Genomic DNA, 15111 nt, shown 5'->3' with positions numbered 1-15111 from the left:
TTCCTTCCCCAGTCCCTTTCCTTTTCTCTTCTCAGAAACAACCAATCAATTTGATAAACTGAGTTTGATCACTCTAATCTCAATTATGGCTTTTTTTTTTTTTTTTTTTTTTTTGAGATGGAGTTTCGCTCTTGTTGCCCAGGCTGGAGTGCAATGGCACAATCTTGGCTCACCGAAACCTCCACCTCCTGGGTTCAAGTCATTCTCCTGCTTCAGCCTCACGAGTAGCTGAGATTACAGATGTGCACCACCATGCCCGGCTAATTTTGTATTTTTAATAGAAATGGGGTTTCTCCATATTGGTCAGGCTGTTCTTGAACTACCAACCTCAGGTGATCCACCCACCTCAGCCTCCCAAAGTGCTGGGATTACAGGCATGTGCCACCGCACCTGGCCTATGCCTTTTTTTTTTCGAGACAGGGTCTCACTCTGTCACCCAGGCTGGAATGTAGTGGCGCCATCATAGCTCACTACAGCCTCAAACTCCTGAGCTCAAGTGATCCTCCCGCCTCAGCCTCCCAAGTAACTGGGACTAGAGGCGTGCACCACCGTGCCCAGCTAATTTTTTTTTCTTTTTTTAAGAGATGGGGTCTCCCTATGTTGCCCAGGCTGGTCTCAAACTCCTGGCCTCAAGCAACCATTTTGGCCTTGGCTTCCCCAAGTGCTGGGATTAAAGGCATGAGCCACTATGCCCAGCCTCCATTATGGCTTTCTAGTTTTGTTTCAAAGATTTGTGGTTTTGTCCTATTTGACTTTCTTCTCATTAAATGATAGCAACCTATAAACAGGACGGAGTGTATGTGCTATTAAAAATGATCTCACTGCCTATCAAAGAAGCAGGAAAATGGAAGTGAAACTAAAGTAGAAACAGGCTTCAGAGGAGAGAGAATAAATCTCTCAAAAATACCACTTATCTTGAATAAACTCTGGTTTGGCATCTTTTCCTCCTCTTCAGGATTACAAAAAACTTGCAGTGCTTTTTAACTTCTAACTGATGCCAAAGACTCAGGAGAAAAGGTTGTTTAGTAAGAATACACATTTTCAAGGAATTTAAAGAGTTTGGCAAAAACAACAAAGATTATTTCATGCAGTAAGAAATGCTGAGCAACTATAATGTAACACTTTTCTTCACTCAGATTTTTTGACAGGTGGTAACTGCTTTATAAGTGAAAATTAAGTAAGTTAAACTAAGCTACATTAAGTTTAAGGAGGTATTTTATGCCTGCACAAGATGTAAAAAATGAATGTAAAATTAGTGTCTTCCACAAGTACAAAAATCATTCACAGGGTAACTCTTTTCTCATTTGACTCCTCTGATAGCCCTGTGAGGTTAACAGGACAGGTGCTTTGATTTTATATCCTATTGTTACGGACTGAAAGAAAGGGTAGAACAATCAGAGCAGTAATAACTTGTCTGAGATCAAACAAGGTAATGTCAAAGCCCGAAGAGAATCCAAGTGTTATGAGACTCCCAGTCCCATGTTCTTTTACCTAAACCAACCTCTCCTATGTGGAAGCAAAATATTTGGGGGCAGGCAGTTGGAGGAGGAATAGCAACGTGCTGTTATGAGCACTGCCTAACTATGCTGCCTAACACAAAGTCAAATGGACCCAAGCTAGCTCTGCAGAACCAGCCCATAGTCTTAGGGCAGAGGAGTCCTCCCATTGGAGGCTGTCCGAGCCTCTGACAGTGCACAGCCTGAAGGACATCTCTGAACTATGGCTAGTTACTCAGGTCCTCATGTTCCAGGACCACTATTAGGGTCTATGCCAGACTCACAGTAAAGACACTCAACCCATACAACTCCCAAATACCCTTATGACAATATAACATCATCGGTTGCTTCGATAACACATATTTTCTCTCACAATTGCCTGTGCAATTCTCAAGTCTGCCTAAAAGATCACCCAAAAGTTACTTTACACCTTAGAGGCTAACTAATGCAAAATTCATTTGCGACTGTTAAAAAAGAACTTGGGTTCCAATGAAACTAAAAACTCTCTCTAAGGCTGAATTCTAGGGTTGTCTATCGTACCTGTTGCTGTGCAAGCTGGACTTGATACAACTGCTGCATATACTGCTGATAGTGTTGCTCCTGCAACTGGCGGATGAGAATTTGCTGCTGTTCGTAGTTCCCTGGATACTGTTGGGCTGCATACTGCTGGAACTGCACGGCAGTCTGGGAGTTTAAAGCTGCCATTATCTGCTGCCTAAAAACATTAAAAATATATATACTAGTCTGGCTACAGGAGATTGTTCATGACAAAATAAAATGTCCTTATTACTTATTTTTATAGTCTGTAACTCTTAAAAACAACTAAGCTAGTAATGTACACCAGTTAGTATGTGTTCTGGGTCCAGAAGAAAGATTTAAGAAAATAAGCCTGGCCTCTAATTTTTTACTTAGGATTTTCCAGGAAAATTCGGGATAGAAGATAAGCATATGATCATCACCATCATGACCACCATCATAATTATTAACATTTATTGTGCCCTTACTATGTGCCATGCAGTGTTGAAAGTACTCACACATACTAACCCATTTAGTCCTCACAACAACCCTATGAAAGAGGGTTCAGTAACTTGCCCAAGACTATACTGCTAGCAGATGCTAGAGCCTGATGCAAATCCAGGCAGTTTGGCTCCAGAGCTATACTAATTTACCATGATGCTGTAAGATGATGGACTGTCATCTCTGACATAGATGAGGTATTTAACTGTTGGCTATGGCTTCTGTACCTAAATACATAAAAAACAGTAAGAGGCAGAAGAATAGCTGGAAGATGTTACAGGTGGCCCTGGTAAGTATAAATAAAGCCAGTGAAAAATTAAGGGTCCACAGCATTTAATTTAAAGCCTGTCTTAATAGAGGAAATACTGAAAGTATCTTGGCATGCTTAGTTTAGAGATACTCATATTCTTTTATAGATAAACCACATGCTGCTTTTTTTTTTTTTTTTTTTTTGAGACGGAGTTTCACTCTGTCACCCATGCTGGAGTGCAGTGGCGTGATCTCAGCTCACTGCAACCTCCACTTCCCAGATTCAAGCGATTCTCCTGCCTCAGCCTCCCAAGTAGCTGGGATTACAGGCACCTGCCACCACGCCTGGCTAACCTTTTTATTTTTAGTAGAGACGGTTTCACCATGTTGGCCAGGCTGGTTTCAAACCCCTGACCTCAAGTGATCCACCCGCCTCGGCCTCCCAAAGTGCTGGGATTACAGGCATGAGCCACCACGGCCAGCAACCACATGCTTCTTAACTTACTTATGTGACCAACTTAACAGAGACCTCAAAGCCATCTATTAATAGATAACAAAGCAAATCCTCACAAAGTCCTGCATACAGCACGACACTCGATCCACCTAGGACAACCTCCCCCAAAAAAGAGCTGCATTCATAGTCTTTCTCCAAAGTTGAATGAGGCCCTGGATTAGTTTGAGGCTAGCACTAAACCTTTTTCTGAGGAACTACCCAGAAATAATGAGAAGAAATCAATGGACTCTCATGTTCTCTGGTTTAACCTACAAGTCATGCCACCCCTACAAATTCAGACTGACTTCCCACAGCTCCCTCCTTATACTCACTGCCTCCTTATACCCACAGCTCCCTCTTGAAGAACCTGTCAGTCCCTGAGTCTCAAAGCCCTTACTGAGTAAGCAATAGTTGCAGCCTCCAAATCTTGTACTAAGGACTATAAATGGATATCTGACATAGACTGGACCAACAAGATTCTCTGTCCTGGGAAACTGCAACTGGGTCTCACAGATTCCAGCCAGTCTCTGTCAGATGCATGGAAACATAGACCAAATAAATCCTGGGATAGCCTTGCATATGCCAAAGCAGACAATGACAATTTGCAGAGAGCAAGAATGAAGCAGAGACATAAGCTGAGAGAAGCAGAGACAAGAAACAGAGAGCGCAACCAAGCAACCTCAGCTCCTGCTTCCAATCTCTGGGTTCTGCAAGTGAACGCCAAAACCTTCTAATACATTCCTTTTTTTTTTTTTTTTGAGACGGAGTTTCGCTCATTACCCAGGCTGGAGTGCAATGGCGCGATCTCGGCTCACCGCAACCTCCGCCTCCCGGGTTCAAGCGATTCTCCTGCCTCAGCCTCCTGAGTAGCTGGGATTACAGGCATGTGCCACTGCGCTCAGCTAATTTTTTTGTATTTTTAATAGAGACAGGGTTTCACTGTGTTAGCCAGGATAGTCTCCAACTCCCAACCTCAGCTGACCTGCCCACCTCTGCCTCCCAAAGTGCTGGGATTACAGGCGTGAGCCACCACACCTAGCCCACTCATTTCTTATTTTCTATTTTTTTTCCATTTCTCATTTTAAAACATAAGCCATATAATAAACTTACTTTTGCTGCTCCAACCGAAGCCTCTCTTCTTCTATCCGTCTCCTTTCTTCTTCCTCCCGTCGAAGCCTTTCCTCTTCTTCTCTCCTACGTTTCTCTTCCTCCTTTTGCAGACGTTCTCTTTCTTCCTCTTCACGCCGCCTTCGCTCCTCTTCCTCCTTCCTACAAGGCAAAGGATAGAGAATGAACCCTATATGTTGAATCCCGTTTAAAAATAAAACTTTAGTTCCCAGGGAAAACTGACATGACCTTTTTAGAGAACAATGTGGATATATACATCAAAATTTAAAATACATACACTTTACTAGCAAAAACTTACAGGGAATCAATCTCACAATATACAAATCACATCAAGAATAATTATTGTTGCATAGCAACAGAAATGTGTCCACCATAAGACACTATTTAAATCATTATGATATTCCTATACCCTGAAGGATCCCCTCTAATATAGGCTCACAGCACTAAAAAGCTTTTCCTTCATAATACCTGCTGTCATTATAATTAAATTTGTGTGATACATTCAGCAATAGATCTGCATTACCCATTAAAGTAGATGCTCCACAGGGGAAGAGACTGCCTATCTCACACTACTACATCCTCAGGGCTTAGCACAGTGCTGGAAAGAACAAGCACTCGACAAACATGTATAGAAGTAAAAAATCCACCCTGAAACATCGCAAAGCCAAAGGATAGAAATACATGCCTAATATGTAAAGACATTTAATACATTTGCTTAATAAAAAAAAAAAAAAGGTGAACACAAAGGAAAAGATCTGGAAGGATATACCCTAAGTTTATCAGTTATTATCTATACAGAGGAGAGCAGAAATAAAAGAAATGTGGGAAAAAAGATTTTTTTCAATTTGTGTTTCACATACTGCCATAAATGAAAATCTTTATATTGCATATATTTGTGTATTATTTCTGAAATTAAAATTTTTGTAAAGCTTTTAATTTAAAAAAGAAAAGAACGGTTAACCTCTCAGGGCATCCCTTGCCCAGCTTTCACCCACCCCACAAGACCCTTCCAAAAAGAACAGATCCTATTGTGCTAGGAATGGACATCTTCAGGGTCTGAGAGTGGTATGGTGTTCAGGGAGGCTGCAGACAGGATGAAAGAGAAGATTTCTAAGGAGTATCAGATAAGACACCATTTCTTGGTCCTACCACGAGAACTGTCTGGACTACCTCACCTTTCTCCCCTCTAACTCCTAAGTGATTAACAACTACATGAGCCACAGCCAAGTCTCAAAATATAGCAATAACATGACCTACTTTTTTTTTTGAGACAGGGTCTCACTCTGTCACCCAGACTGGAGTGCAGTGGCACGTTCTTGGCTCACTGCAACCTCTGCCTCCCAGGCTCAAATGATCCTCCCACCTTAGCCTCCTGAGTAGCTGGAATTACAGGAACCTGTAACCACACCCGGCTAATTTTTGTATTTTTTTGTAGAGACAGGGTTTTGCCATGTTGCCCAGGCTGGTCCTGAACTCTTGGACTCAAGTGATCTGTCCGCCTCGTTCTCCCAAAGTACTGACTGAGATTACAGATGTTAGCCACCACAGGCGTGAGCCACCACACCTGGCCATGACCTACTTTTAATGTGTCACAGCTGGTACAGGGCAAGAAGGTTCACAAGCCAGAGCTTAAGCTTCAGGATAGATGAAGTCTACTCTTAAACACTTTAAAATAATTCTATATGGACTTTATCCCATGACAAAAGTATATTTTTAAAAAGAAAATGCAGCTCTATATGTTGAGTAGTAACTTTTGACAATGCTTAAGAGAAATATGCATATATATCATTAAAATAAGAACTTACAAAGCAATATATAGATACTTCTATAGACATCCTAGCGATACCTGATTGATCCAACATCACTACACAATGGACTGCAGGACATAAATCAATTTTCCAGTTAAATCTCATTCTATTCTCCTAAGAATCAAAACCTTTCCTTTGGATTAAAAAACTTTCTTTGGATAACTATCTTCTGAAAATGTAATCAAGCAATTTCCTATTATCTTAAACAGGAATAAATAATATCTAATGTTCCATCTCTTGATGACTCAGGGGTTACAGCTATAAACATAAAAATTGTACATCATACTATTGTAATGGAGAAGTTTACCTTCATATTACTTCATATTAAATGACCCCTGACTGCCATGCTTTTATAATTCTCGTGTCTATTTTTCATGCTTTCTGTTATGTCCCTAATTATCTAGCTATTTTCTCTTCTAATCTGTTATTTCTAATCCAGGTTAAGGTAGGAAACCAGAGAATCAATTGTTTTTAAAGAATAACATCAGCTGGGCGAGGTGGCTTACACCTGTAATCCCAGCACTTTGGGAGGACGAGGCGGGTGGGTCACCTGAGGTCAGGAGTTTGAGACCAGCCTGGCCAACATAGTGAAACCTCATCTCTACTAAAAACAAAAATTAGCTGGGTTGGTGGCAGGCACCTGTAATCCCAGCTACTCGGGAGGCTGAGGCAGGAGAACTGCTTGAACCCAAGAGGCAGAGGAGCGTCTCACTGCACTCCAGCCTGAGCAATAGCAACAGAGCAAGACTCCATCTTAAAAAAAAAAAAAAAAAAAAAAAAAAGTATAACATAACCTGAAGAAAAATTGGTTTTGTAGCATCATTTTCATCACCTAAAATTTTAGATAGTCAAAATTGATGAAAATATAGCCACTAAATAAATAAGGTGTAACTATAATTCTAATTCACAACTACAACAGAGAATCCCATAAGCATAAACAGCACATTCAGTAGCTCCTCCTCCAAAACTTAAAAATAATCAATAAGCCAGCTGGAAGCCAAAGCCAACATGAATGTCTATATAAGGTAGCATAGATGCAAACCATGAAACGGAGCATAAGTATTCTAGAAGCTCAAGGGAGACTGCAACAAAGGGTATGTCAGACCAGAGGATAGGGAGGAAGGAGTGGTTGAGTTTATGGTGGGGCTTATTCAGAAACTTAGTGTCATAAAACAAAAGGAAGGCTGCCATGATGGATGGGAGGTTCCTTTTAAAGGCACGGCCAGTAGGAAGCAGTCCTCCCTCCCCCCAAAACTTATAAATACCTGCTCACATCAGGAAGTTTGAACAATTGCCACAAGAAGTGGGGATCCAAGGAAAGCAAGACATCTGATCTAGAACTAGAACAGACACTCTATAAAACAAAAGCATCAGTACACTGGGATGCGCAGCAGTAAAGTATTCCATGCCCTCAAACTTCACCTTTTTTTTTCTTGCTCTTCCTTCTCTATTTTGTGGGACGCAACGTATGTTGAAAAGAGATGGCAACATCTATTTAAGAGCTTGACAAACTCCACCATGGCATCCTCTTTAGACATGTTTCCCAGGGCTGCCCATTCTCTCCTGTAAGGAATAACAAGAAAAGTTACCTCCCCTTCTTAGTAGAATCAGAACTTTTAAATTTAAACATAAATATGAATAATTCTCAGTTGTAACTAAAATGAAGAATGATTCTACTGGAAGCAAAAGGCTCAAAACTTCAAGTTTGAACAAGTATGTATTGATTTACTAAATTAGATATGCCACATACAATCCAAACAACTGCATTGCTGATGATTCCCATATAGCAAAAGGGTATCAATTTTTCTTTTTTTTTCTTTTTTCTTTTTTTTGAGACAGGATCTCACTCTGTTGCCCAGACTGGAGTGCAGTGGCGCGATCTTGGCTCACTGGAACCTCCGCCTCGCAGGCTCAAGTGATTCTCCTGCTTCAGCCTCCCGAGTAGCTGGGATTACAGGCGTGTGCCACTACCGCCAGCTAATTTTTTTATTTTTAGTAGAGATGGGGTTTTACTATGTTGGCCAGGCTGGTCTTGAACTCCTGACCTCAAATGATCCATCCACCTCGGCCTCCCAAAGTGCCGGGATTACAGGGGTGAACTGCCGCACCCGGCCTATTTTTCTTATATAATATTTGAGCCTTAATTAAACAAAAATACTCAATGTATTCTTTTTTTCTCACAATTTTTTTTATGCCTCAGTAAGGGAATCAATTACTATATATTTTAAATGGCTACTTTTAATATTATTTGGGAAGAATCAAATGAAGCTCTACTTGTCTTACGTTCATAATCAGATGAATACAGTTCTTCCACAATATTTAACCATAAACATCTCTAAGCTAAAAACAGATAAATATCTGAAGACTCCAGAAGCTGCAAGCAAAAATGTTCAGTTCTTATTCCAAGCTAATGAACCAGCTATTCACGTCTTAACCAACACACATTGTACCTTTTGCCAACATTATTCTCATTAAATTCACTATACAGAAAAACACTGTTACCTCCTGTCATTCCCCAACACATCAAAGAATCCAACCTCAGGACAAGTGTCTGGATTATATGGGCCCAGAAGAACCTGCTTATGCAATGCCACAAGCTTCAATTTTTCTTCATAAGTTGGATGAAATGCTTTGCCATCTTTTTCTATAAGAAAAAGAAACACAAAGAAAACAATCAGCACAGGCAAAATACACAATTTTCAGCATTATATACTAAAGCTTTGCTACAAAGTATGTCACAAACTGCCTGTAATAGACACAAACACTAATAGTGAAATTTTTATTTCAATTACTACTTAAAAAAATTTTTTTTTTAGACAGAGTCTCACTCTGTTGCCCAGGCTACAGTGCAATGGTGTGATGACGGCTCACTGCAGCCTTGACTTCCTGGACTCAAATGATCCTCCCACCTCAGCCCCTCAAGTAGCTGGACTACATGTGCGTGCCACCAAACCTGTCTTTTTGCAGAGACAGGGCTGCCCAGGCTGGTCTCGAACTCTTGGGCTCAAGCAAGCCTCTCGTCTCAGCCTCCTTTTCAAAAGTGCTGGGATTTGAGGCAGCATGCCCGGCCCAATTACTACATTTTATTAATAACAAAACCTAAGACAGAAATCCTGTATGCTGATTTTTTTATTTTATTTTTTGAGACAAGGTCTCACTCTATTGCCCAGGCTGGAATGCAGTGGCACGATCACAGCTCACTGCAGCCTCAACCTGCTGAGCTTAAGTGATCCTCCCACCTCAGCCACCCAACTACCTGGGACTACAGGAGCATGCGCCATCATACCTGGAAAATGTTTTTATTTTTGTAGAGACAAGGTCTCACTATGCTGCCCAGGCTGGTCTCGGACTCCTGAGCTCAAGTGATTCTCCCGCCTCAGTCTCCCAAAGTGCTGGCATTACAAGTGTGAACCACCATGCCTACCCTGAATTAGGTTGTAAAAATAAGCCAACTATCAATATTTATGCTAAAGCTGCTACAGAAAAACCCATCTGTCAAGCTGCAGTCAGGCTGCAGCCTTGACCTCCCAGGCTTAAGCAATCCTTCTGCCTCAGCCTCCCAAGAAGCTGGGACTACAGGCACGTGCCACCACATCTGGTTAATTTTTTACTTTTTGCAGAGATGATGTCTTACAGTGTTGCCCAGATTGGTCTTGAACCCTGGGCTCAAGCAATCCTCCTGCCTCAGCCTCCCAAAGTGCTGGGGTTACAGGTGTGAGCCACCATGCCCAGCCCAACAATCGGTTTTTAAAATAGCTTTTAAAAATAATTTTTAGCCAAAAGAGAAAAGAAAAACTTAAAATAATTTTATATTAGTCCCTTTTAACATGATCATGCATAAGAGATTACATACACTTTGAAAGGCTGTATTCAAAAATGTATCCATCCCACTGAGGCAGTATGATGTGGTGGAAAAGGCTTTGGAATTGGATGGCCTGGGTTTAAATCTCAGCTGAGACACTTCTTAGCTATGTGACCATTCAACCTCTCAGTTTATTCATCAATAAAGAGAGGGTTACACTTCAGAGGTTGCTACTTCAGAGGTAATAGGATTATTATTATTAATAACTATTAATGCTTTTCTTTCCTTCATCTGATTGGCTCTGGTAGGTTTCCATATAGGCAATTAAGAGTGCGACCGGCTTGATCTATAAAGACCAACTGCTATCAACATTTAAAAGCCGTATGAAATTGGGTTCTGGTAAAATGGGAAATACTCAGAGAACAGTTCTGCTTCTTTGATAAATGGTAGCATTAACTACTGGTTGATTCCAATGACAACAGACTACCAAATTTAAAGAAAACGGGGAGGGCGCTTGAAAGTAGTATATACTACCTATATGTCTCATTCATGTATATAGTGGTGAAATAAAATCACTAATGAGTGAGAAGAATATGGGTTAAAGAACAGCAGGAAACTCAGAGAAGAAAAAATATAGAAGCTGCCAATAAACATCCAAAAAGATACTCAACCCCACTAGTCAAGAAATATAAATTAAAAGCATTAGATACCAAGACCCCACCTCCCATCAGATAAACAAAAAACATAACATCTAAAGTTATTAAGATCTTACAAACAGGTACCCATTCTCATATATGAATGCTGAAAGTATAAACTGTTATAGTTACCTTGAAGGGCAATTTGGCAATACACAACAGTCCCTATCTTATCCCCAGTGGATGCTTAAAACTGCAGATAATATTGAACCCTATATATATTATGTTTTTCCTAAATGTACATACCTGTAATTTATAAATTAGATACAATAAGAGATTAACAATAATAAAATATAACAATTATATAACAATATACAACAGTAAGTTATGTGAATGTGGGATCTCTCTCTCTCTCTCAAAATATCTGACTGTACTCTACTCACCTACTTTCAGACCTTGATTAACCCCAGGTATCTGAAACCAGGGAAAGCAAAACCATGGACAAGGAGAGACTCCTGTATTTCAAAATTATAAATGTGTATGCCCTATGATCCAGTCATTCCAGTTCTCATTACATATGCTTGACAAGCACTCCCAAATATATAGAAGGAGGCAGATACAAGGACATTCATTGCAGCACTGTTTTCTTGTTACTGGCAATAACTTAAAAGGTTATCAATAAGGGAAAGTCGAAACAACGTGGTACAGTCATGCTCTGCATAATGGCATTTCAGTAAAGGACAGATTGTTTATATGACTGTAGTCCCATAAGATTATTATAATGGAGCTGAAATTCTCCTATGGCCTAGTGGTGTGGTAGCCACCATAACATGATGCAACATGTAACTCAAGTATTTATGGTGATGCTGGTGTAAACAAACCTACTGTGCTGCCAGCTGTATAAAAGTATATATAGCACATACAACACATAATACGTGATGACATTAATCATCAAATACTTGATAAGGATATTAATCACCAAAAGTTTTCTTATACTACTATGTCACAGGTAATTATTAGAGAAACAGCCCAGAACAACTTCCTTCTCACTTTTTTTTTGAGACAGAGTCTCGCTCTGTTGCCCAGGCTGGAGTGCAGTGAGTGGCACAATCTCGACTCACTGCAGCTTCCGTCTCCTGGGTTCAAGTGATTCTCCTGCCTCAGCCTCCTGAGTAGCTACGACTACAGGTGTGCGCCACCACACCCAGCTAGTTTTTATATTTTTAGCAGAGATGGGGTTTTACCGTGTTGGCCAGGCTGGTCTCCAACTTCTGACCTCAGGTGATCCACCCATCTCAGCCTCCCAAAGTATTGGGATTACAGGCGTGAGCCACTGTGCCCACCCCCTTCTCGCTTTTAACAAATGGTGATAATTTGAAAAATAGCTCCAGCTTCTGATCTTAGCCTTGTGATTTAGAGTTTTTTTTTTTTTTTTCTTGAGACAGAATCTCGCTCTGTCACCCAGGCTGGAGTGCCGTGGCGCGATCTCGGCTCACTGCAAACTCCACCTCCCGGGTTCACGCCATTCTCCTGCCTCAGCCTCCCGAGTAGCTGGGACTACAGGCGCCCGCCACCAAGCCCAGCTAATTTTTTTTGTATTTTTAGTAGAGACGGAGTTTCACTGTGTTAGCCAGGATGGTCTTGATCTCCCGACCTCATGATCCACCCGCCTCGGCCTCCCAAAGTGCTGGGATTACATGCTTGAGCCACTGCGCCCGGCCTGCCTGGCTAATTTTTCTTTTATTTTTTAATTTTTTGGTATTTTTAGTAGAGACAGGGTTTCACTGTGTTAGCCAGGATGGTTTCGATCTCCTAACCTCGTGATCGGCCCGCCTCGGCCTCCCAAAGTGCTGGGATTACAGGTGTGAGCTGAGTTTTTGTTTTTTAAAACAAAAAAAAAGGGCATTAAGCAGCCGGGCACAGTGGCTCACACCTGTAATCCTAGCACTTTGGGAGGCCAAGGCAGATGGATCACCTGAGGTCATAAGTTCGAGATCAGTATGGCCAACATGGCAAAACCCTCTCTCTACTAAAAATACAAAAACTAGCTGGGTGTGGTGGTGCAGCACATCTGTAATCCCAGCTACTCAGGAGCCTGAGGCAGGAGAATCGCTTGAATGAGATGGAGGTTGCAGTGAGCCGAAATCATGCCACTGCACTCCAGCCTAAGCAACAGAGCAAGATTCCAATTAAAAAAAAAAAAAAAGACATTAACTTATGTCATTTTATCTTGAGCCTATAAAAGAACATATGCTGCCAATGATTCAAGAAAAAAAGATGTGGTGGGCCTGAGAGTGCATTTTTCCTTTCTCTTTTTAAGAACAAATTCAATTAAGTGGTTTTATCTAAATAAATGTCAGTAAAGATAAAATCACACGGAAACTATTCACCTGAAGACCACTTTTCTGATTAGTCATGCAAAGTAGCAATTTCGAACATACACACATACAAAATTATTTTTTTGCTGCAAGAAGCTGATTTGAACTAATAGATGGGGCAAGTGGATATGAAAAAAATTTTTTGAAATCTCTGACTATTGCTATAAAGTTATCTGTAAAATACTGCTATTTGGGTTTTCTACTAATGAGGGGAGGGTTCATTTCCTACCAGATGATAAGTTTGCTTCTTTTTGAGACAGGTTCTCACTCTGTCACCCAGGCTGGAGGGCAGTGGCACGATCACAGCTCACTGTAGCCTTGAACTCTTGGGCTCAAGGGATTCTCCCACCTCAGCCTCCTGAGTAGCTAGAACTACCGGTGAGTGCCACTATGCCCAGTTAATTTTTGTGTTTTTGTAGAGAGAGGGTTTTGCCATGTTGCCCAAGTTGGTCTCGAGCCCCTGGCCTCAAGTAATCAATCACCCTAGCCATCCAAAGTGCTGGGATTATAGACATGAGCCACCATGCCTGGCCAACTTGCTTCTTTATTTCAAGCATTTGATAATGTAAACTAGGTGCAGGGGCTTTGAGGGATGGTAAGTAAAAAAATTTTTTTTTGTTTTTTTTGAGACAGAGTCTCGCTCTGTCACCCAGGCTGGAGTGTGGTGGCACAATCTCAGCTCACTGCAACCTCCATCTCCCAGGTTCAAGCGAATCTCCTGCCTCAGCCTCCCAAGTAGCTGGAATTACAGGCATGAACCACCATGCCCGGCTAATTTTTATTTTTTAGTAGAGACGAGGTTTCACCATGTTGGCCAGGCTGGTCTTGAACTGACCTCAGGTGATCCACCCGCCTTGGCCTCCCAAAATGCCGGGATTACAGGTGTGAGCCACCGTGCCTGGTAGAGTTTCAGTACTTTTGGATGTTATTTTAATATCTGCCCTTTTTACACCTGGCAGAATTAAAAATATAGTGCAAATTTAAAAAGTATTTTTATTTATTTATTTTGAGATGGAGTCTTGCTCTGTCACCCACGATGGCACACAGTGGTGTGATTTCGGCTCACTGCAACTTCTGCCTCCCGGGCTCAAGTGACTCTCGTGCCTCAGCCTCCTGAGTAGCTGGGACTACAGGTGTGTGCCACCATGCCCGGCTAATTTTTGTATTTTTCATAGAGACAGGGTTTCACCATATTGGGTTGGCCAGGCTGGTCCTGAACTCCTGACCTCAGGTGATCTGCCTGCCTCAGCTTCCCAAAATGCTGGGATTACAGACGTGAGCCACCATTCCTGGCCAATAAATGTATTTTTAAAAAGAGGAATAAGTGGCCACACACGGTGGTTCACGCCTGTAATCCTGGCACTTTGAGAGGCTGGGGCAGGTGGATCACCTGAGGTCAGGAGTTTGAGATCAGCCTAACATGGCGAAACCCCGTCTCTAATGAAAATACAAAAATTAGCCAGGCATGGTGGCACACACCTATAATCCCAGCTACTTGGGCTGCTAAAGCAGGAGAGTTGCTTGAACCTGGGAGGTGGAGGTTGCAGTGAGCCGAGATTGTGCCACTGTACTCCAGCCTGGGCAACAAGAGCAAAACTCTGTCTCAAAAAAAAAAAAAAAAAGAGGAATACGTTTTCAGTGTTAGTCCTGGTCAGGCAAACAGATTCATTGACCTCTGTGAACTTCAGTGCTTAAGCCTACGTTTTTGTTTACAGGCCTTCATCAAAAAACACGCCCAGCAAATCTCACAAAAGAAATTGACTTTATGGGTCAACTACTATGAGAATGAACAAAACAGTATATCCATTCTTGTGAACTGTCCTGGCATTCCCATTTACTCTTTTATGCACTTACTAGTTTTAAGAATTGCTCTATCGCCAGCTGCAGTGGCATGCACCTGTAGTCCCACCTATTTGGGAGGCTGAGTCCGGAGGATCATTTGAATCCACAAGTTAGAATCTAGCCTGGGCAATCCATTGAGATTCTGACTCTGAAGAAAATAAAAATAATTGCTCTATAATCCTTTCTTTAAATCTTACTACTGAATCTCCAAATTAATAATTTTTCCAGATGAGAGCCAAATTTGTCTCAAAAAAAAAAAAAAA

At 41.4% G+C, this 15111-nt stretch overlaps 1 protein-coding gene across 2 annotated transcripts in view; it reads right to left on the bottom strand.

Moving 5' to 3' along the window:
• The window catches only part of ACBD3 (acyl-CoA binding domain containing 3), a 44020-nt gene that overhangs the window by 12680 nt on the left and 16229 nt on the right, over positions 1–15111 (bottom strand). Inside the window, exons 2-6 of one of the 2 annotated variants that reach the window (XM_054449861.2) lie at positions 8694–8835; positions 7614–7754; positions 7457–7531; positions 4366–4524; positions 2037–2211 (exon numbers count right to left, since the gene is read on the bottom strand). In XM_054449861.2, coding sequence (XP_054305836.1) covers positions 2037–2211; positions 4366–4524; positions 7457–7531; positions 7614–7754; positions 8694–8835 — 692 coding nt within the window. The remainder of the gene's footprint in view (positions 1–2036; positions 2212–4365; positions 4525–7456; positions 7532–7613; positions 7755–8693; positions 8836–15111) is intronic. The other variant, XM_054449923.1, reaches the window with a different exon arrangement.

The sequence above is a fragment of the Pongo pygmaeus genome, chromosome 1 (assembly GCF_028885625.2).
Source record: "Pongo pygmaeus isolate AG05252 chromosome 1, NHGRI_mPonPyg2-v2.0_pri, whole genome shotgun sequence".
Taxonomy (NCBI): Eukaryota; Metazoa; Chordata; class Mammalia; order Primates; family Hominidae; genus Pongo; species Pongo pygmaeus.
The sequence above is the reverse complement of the archived record's forward strand: the minus strand, read 5'-3'. Positions and strand labels throughout refer to the sequence as shown.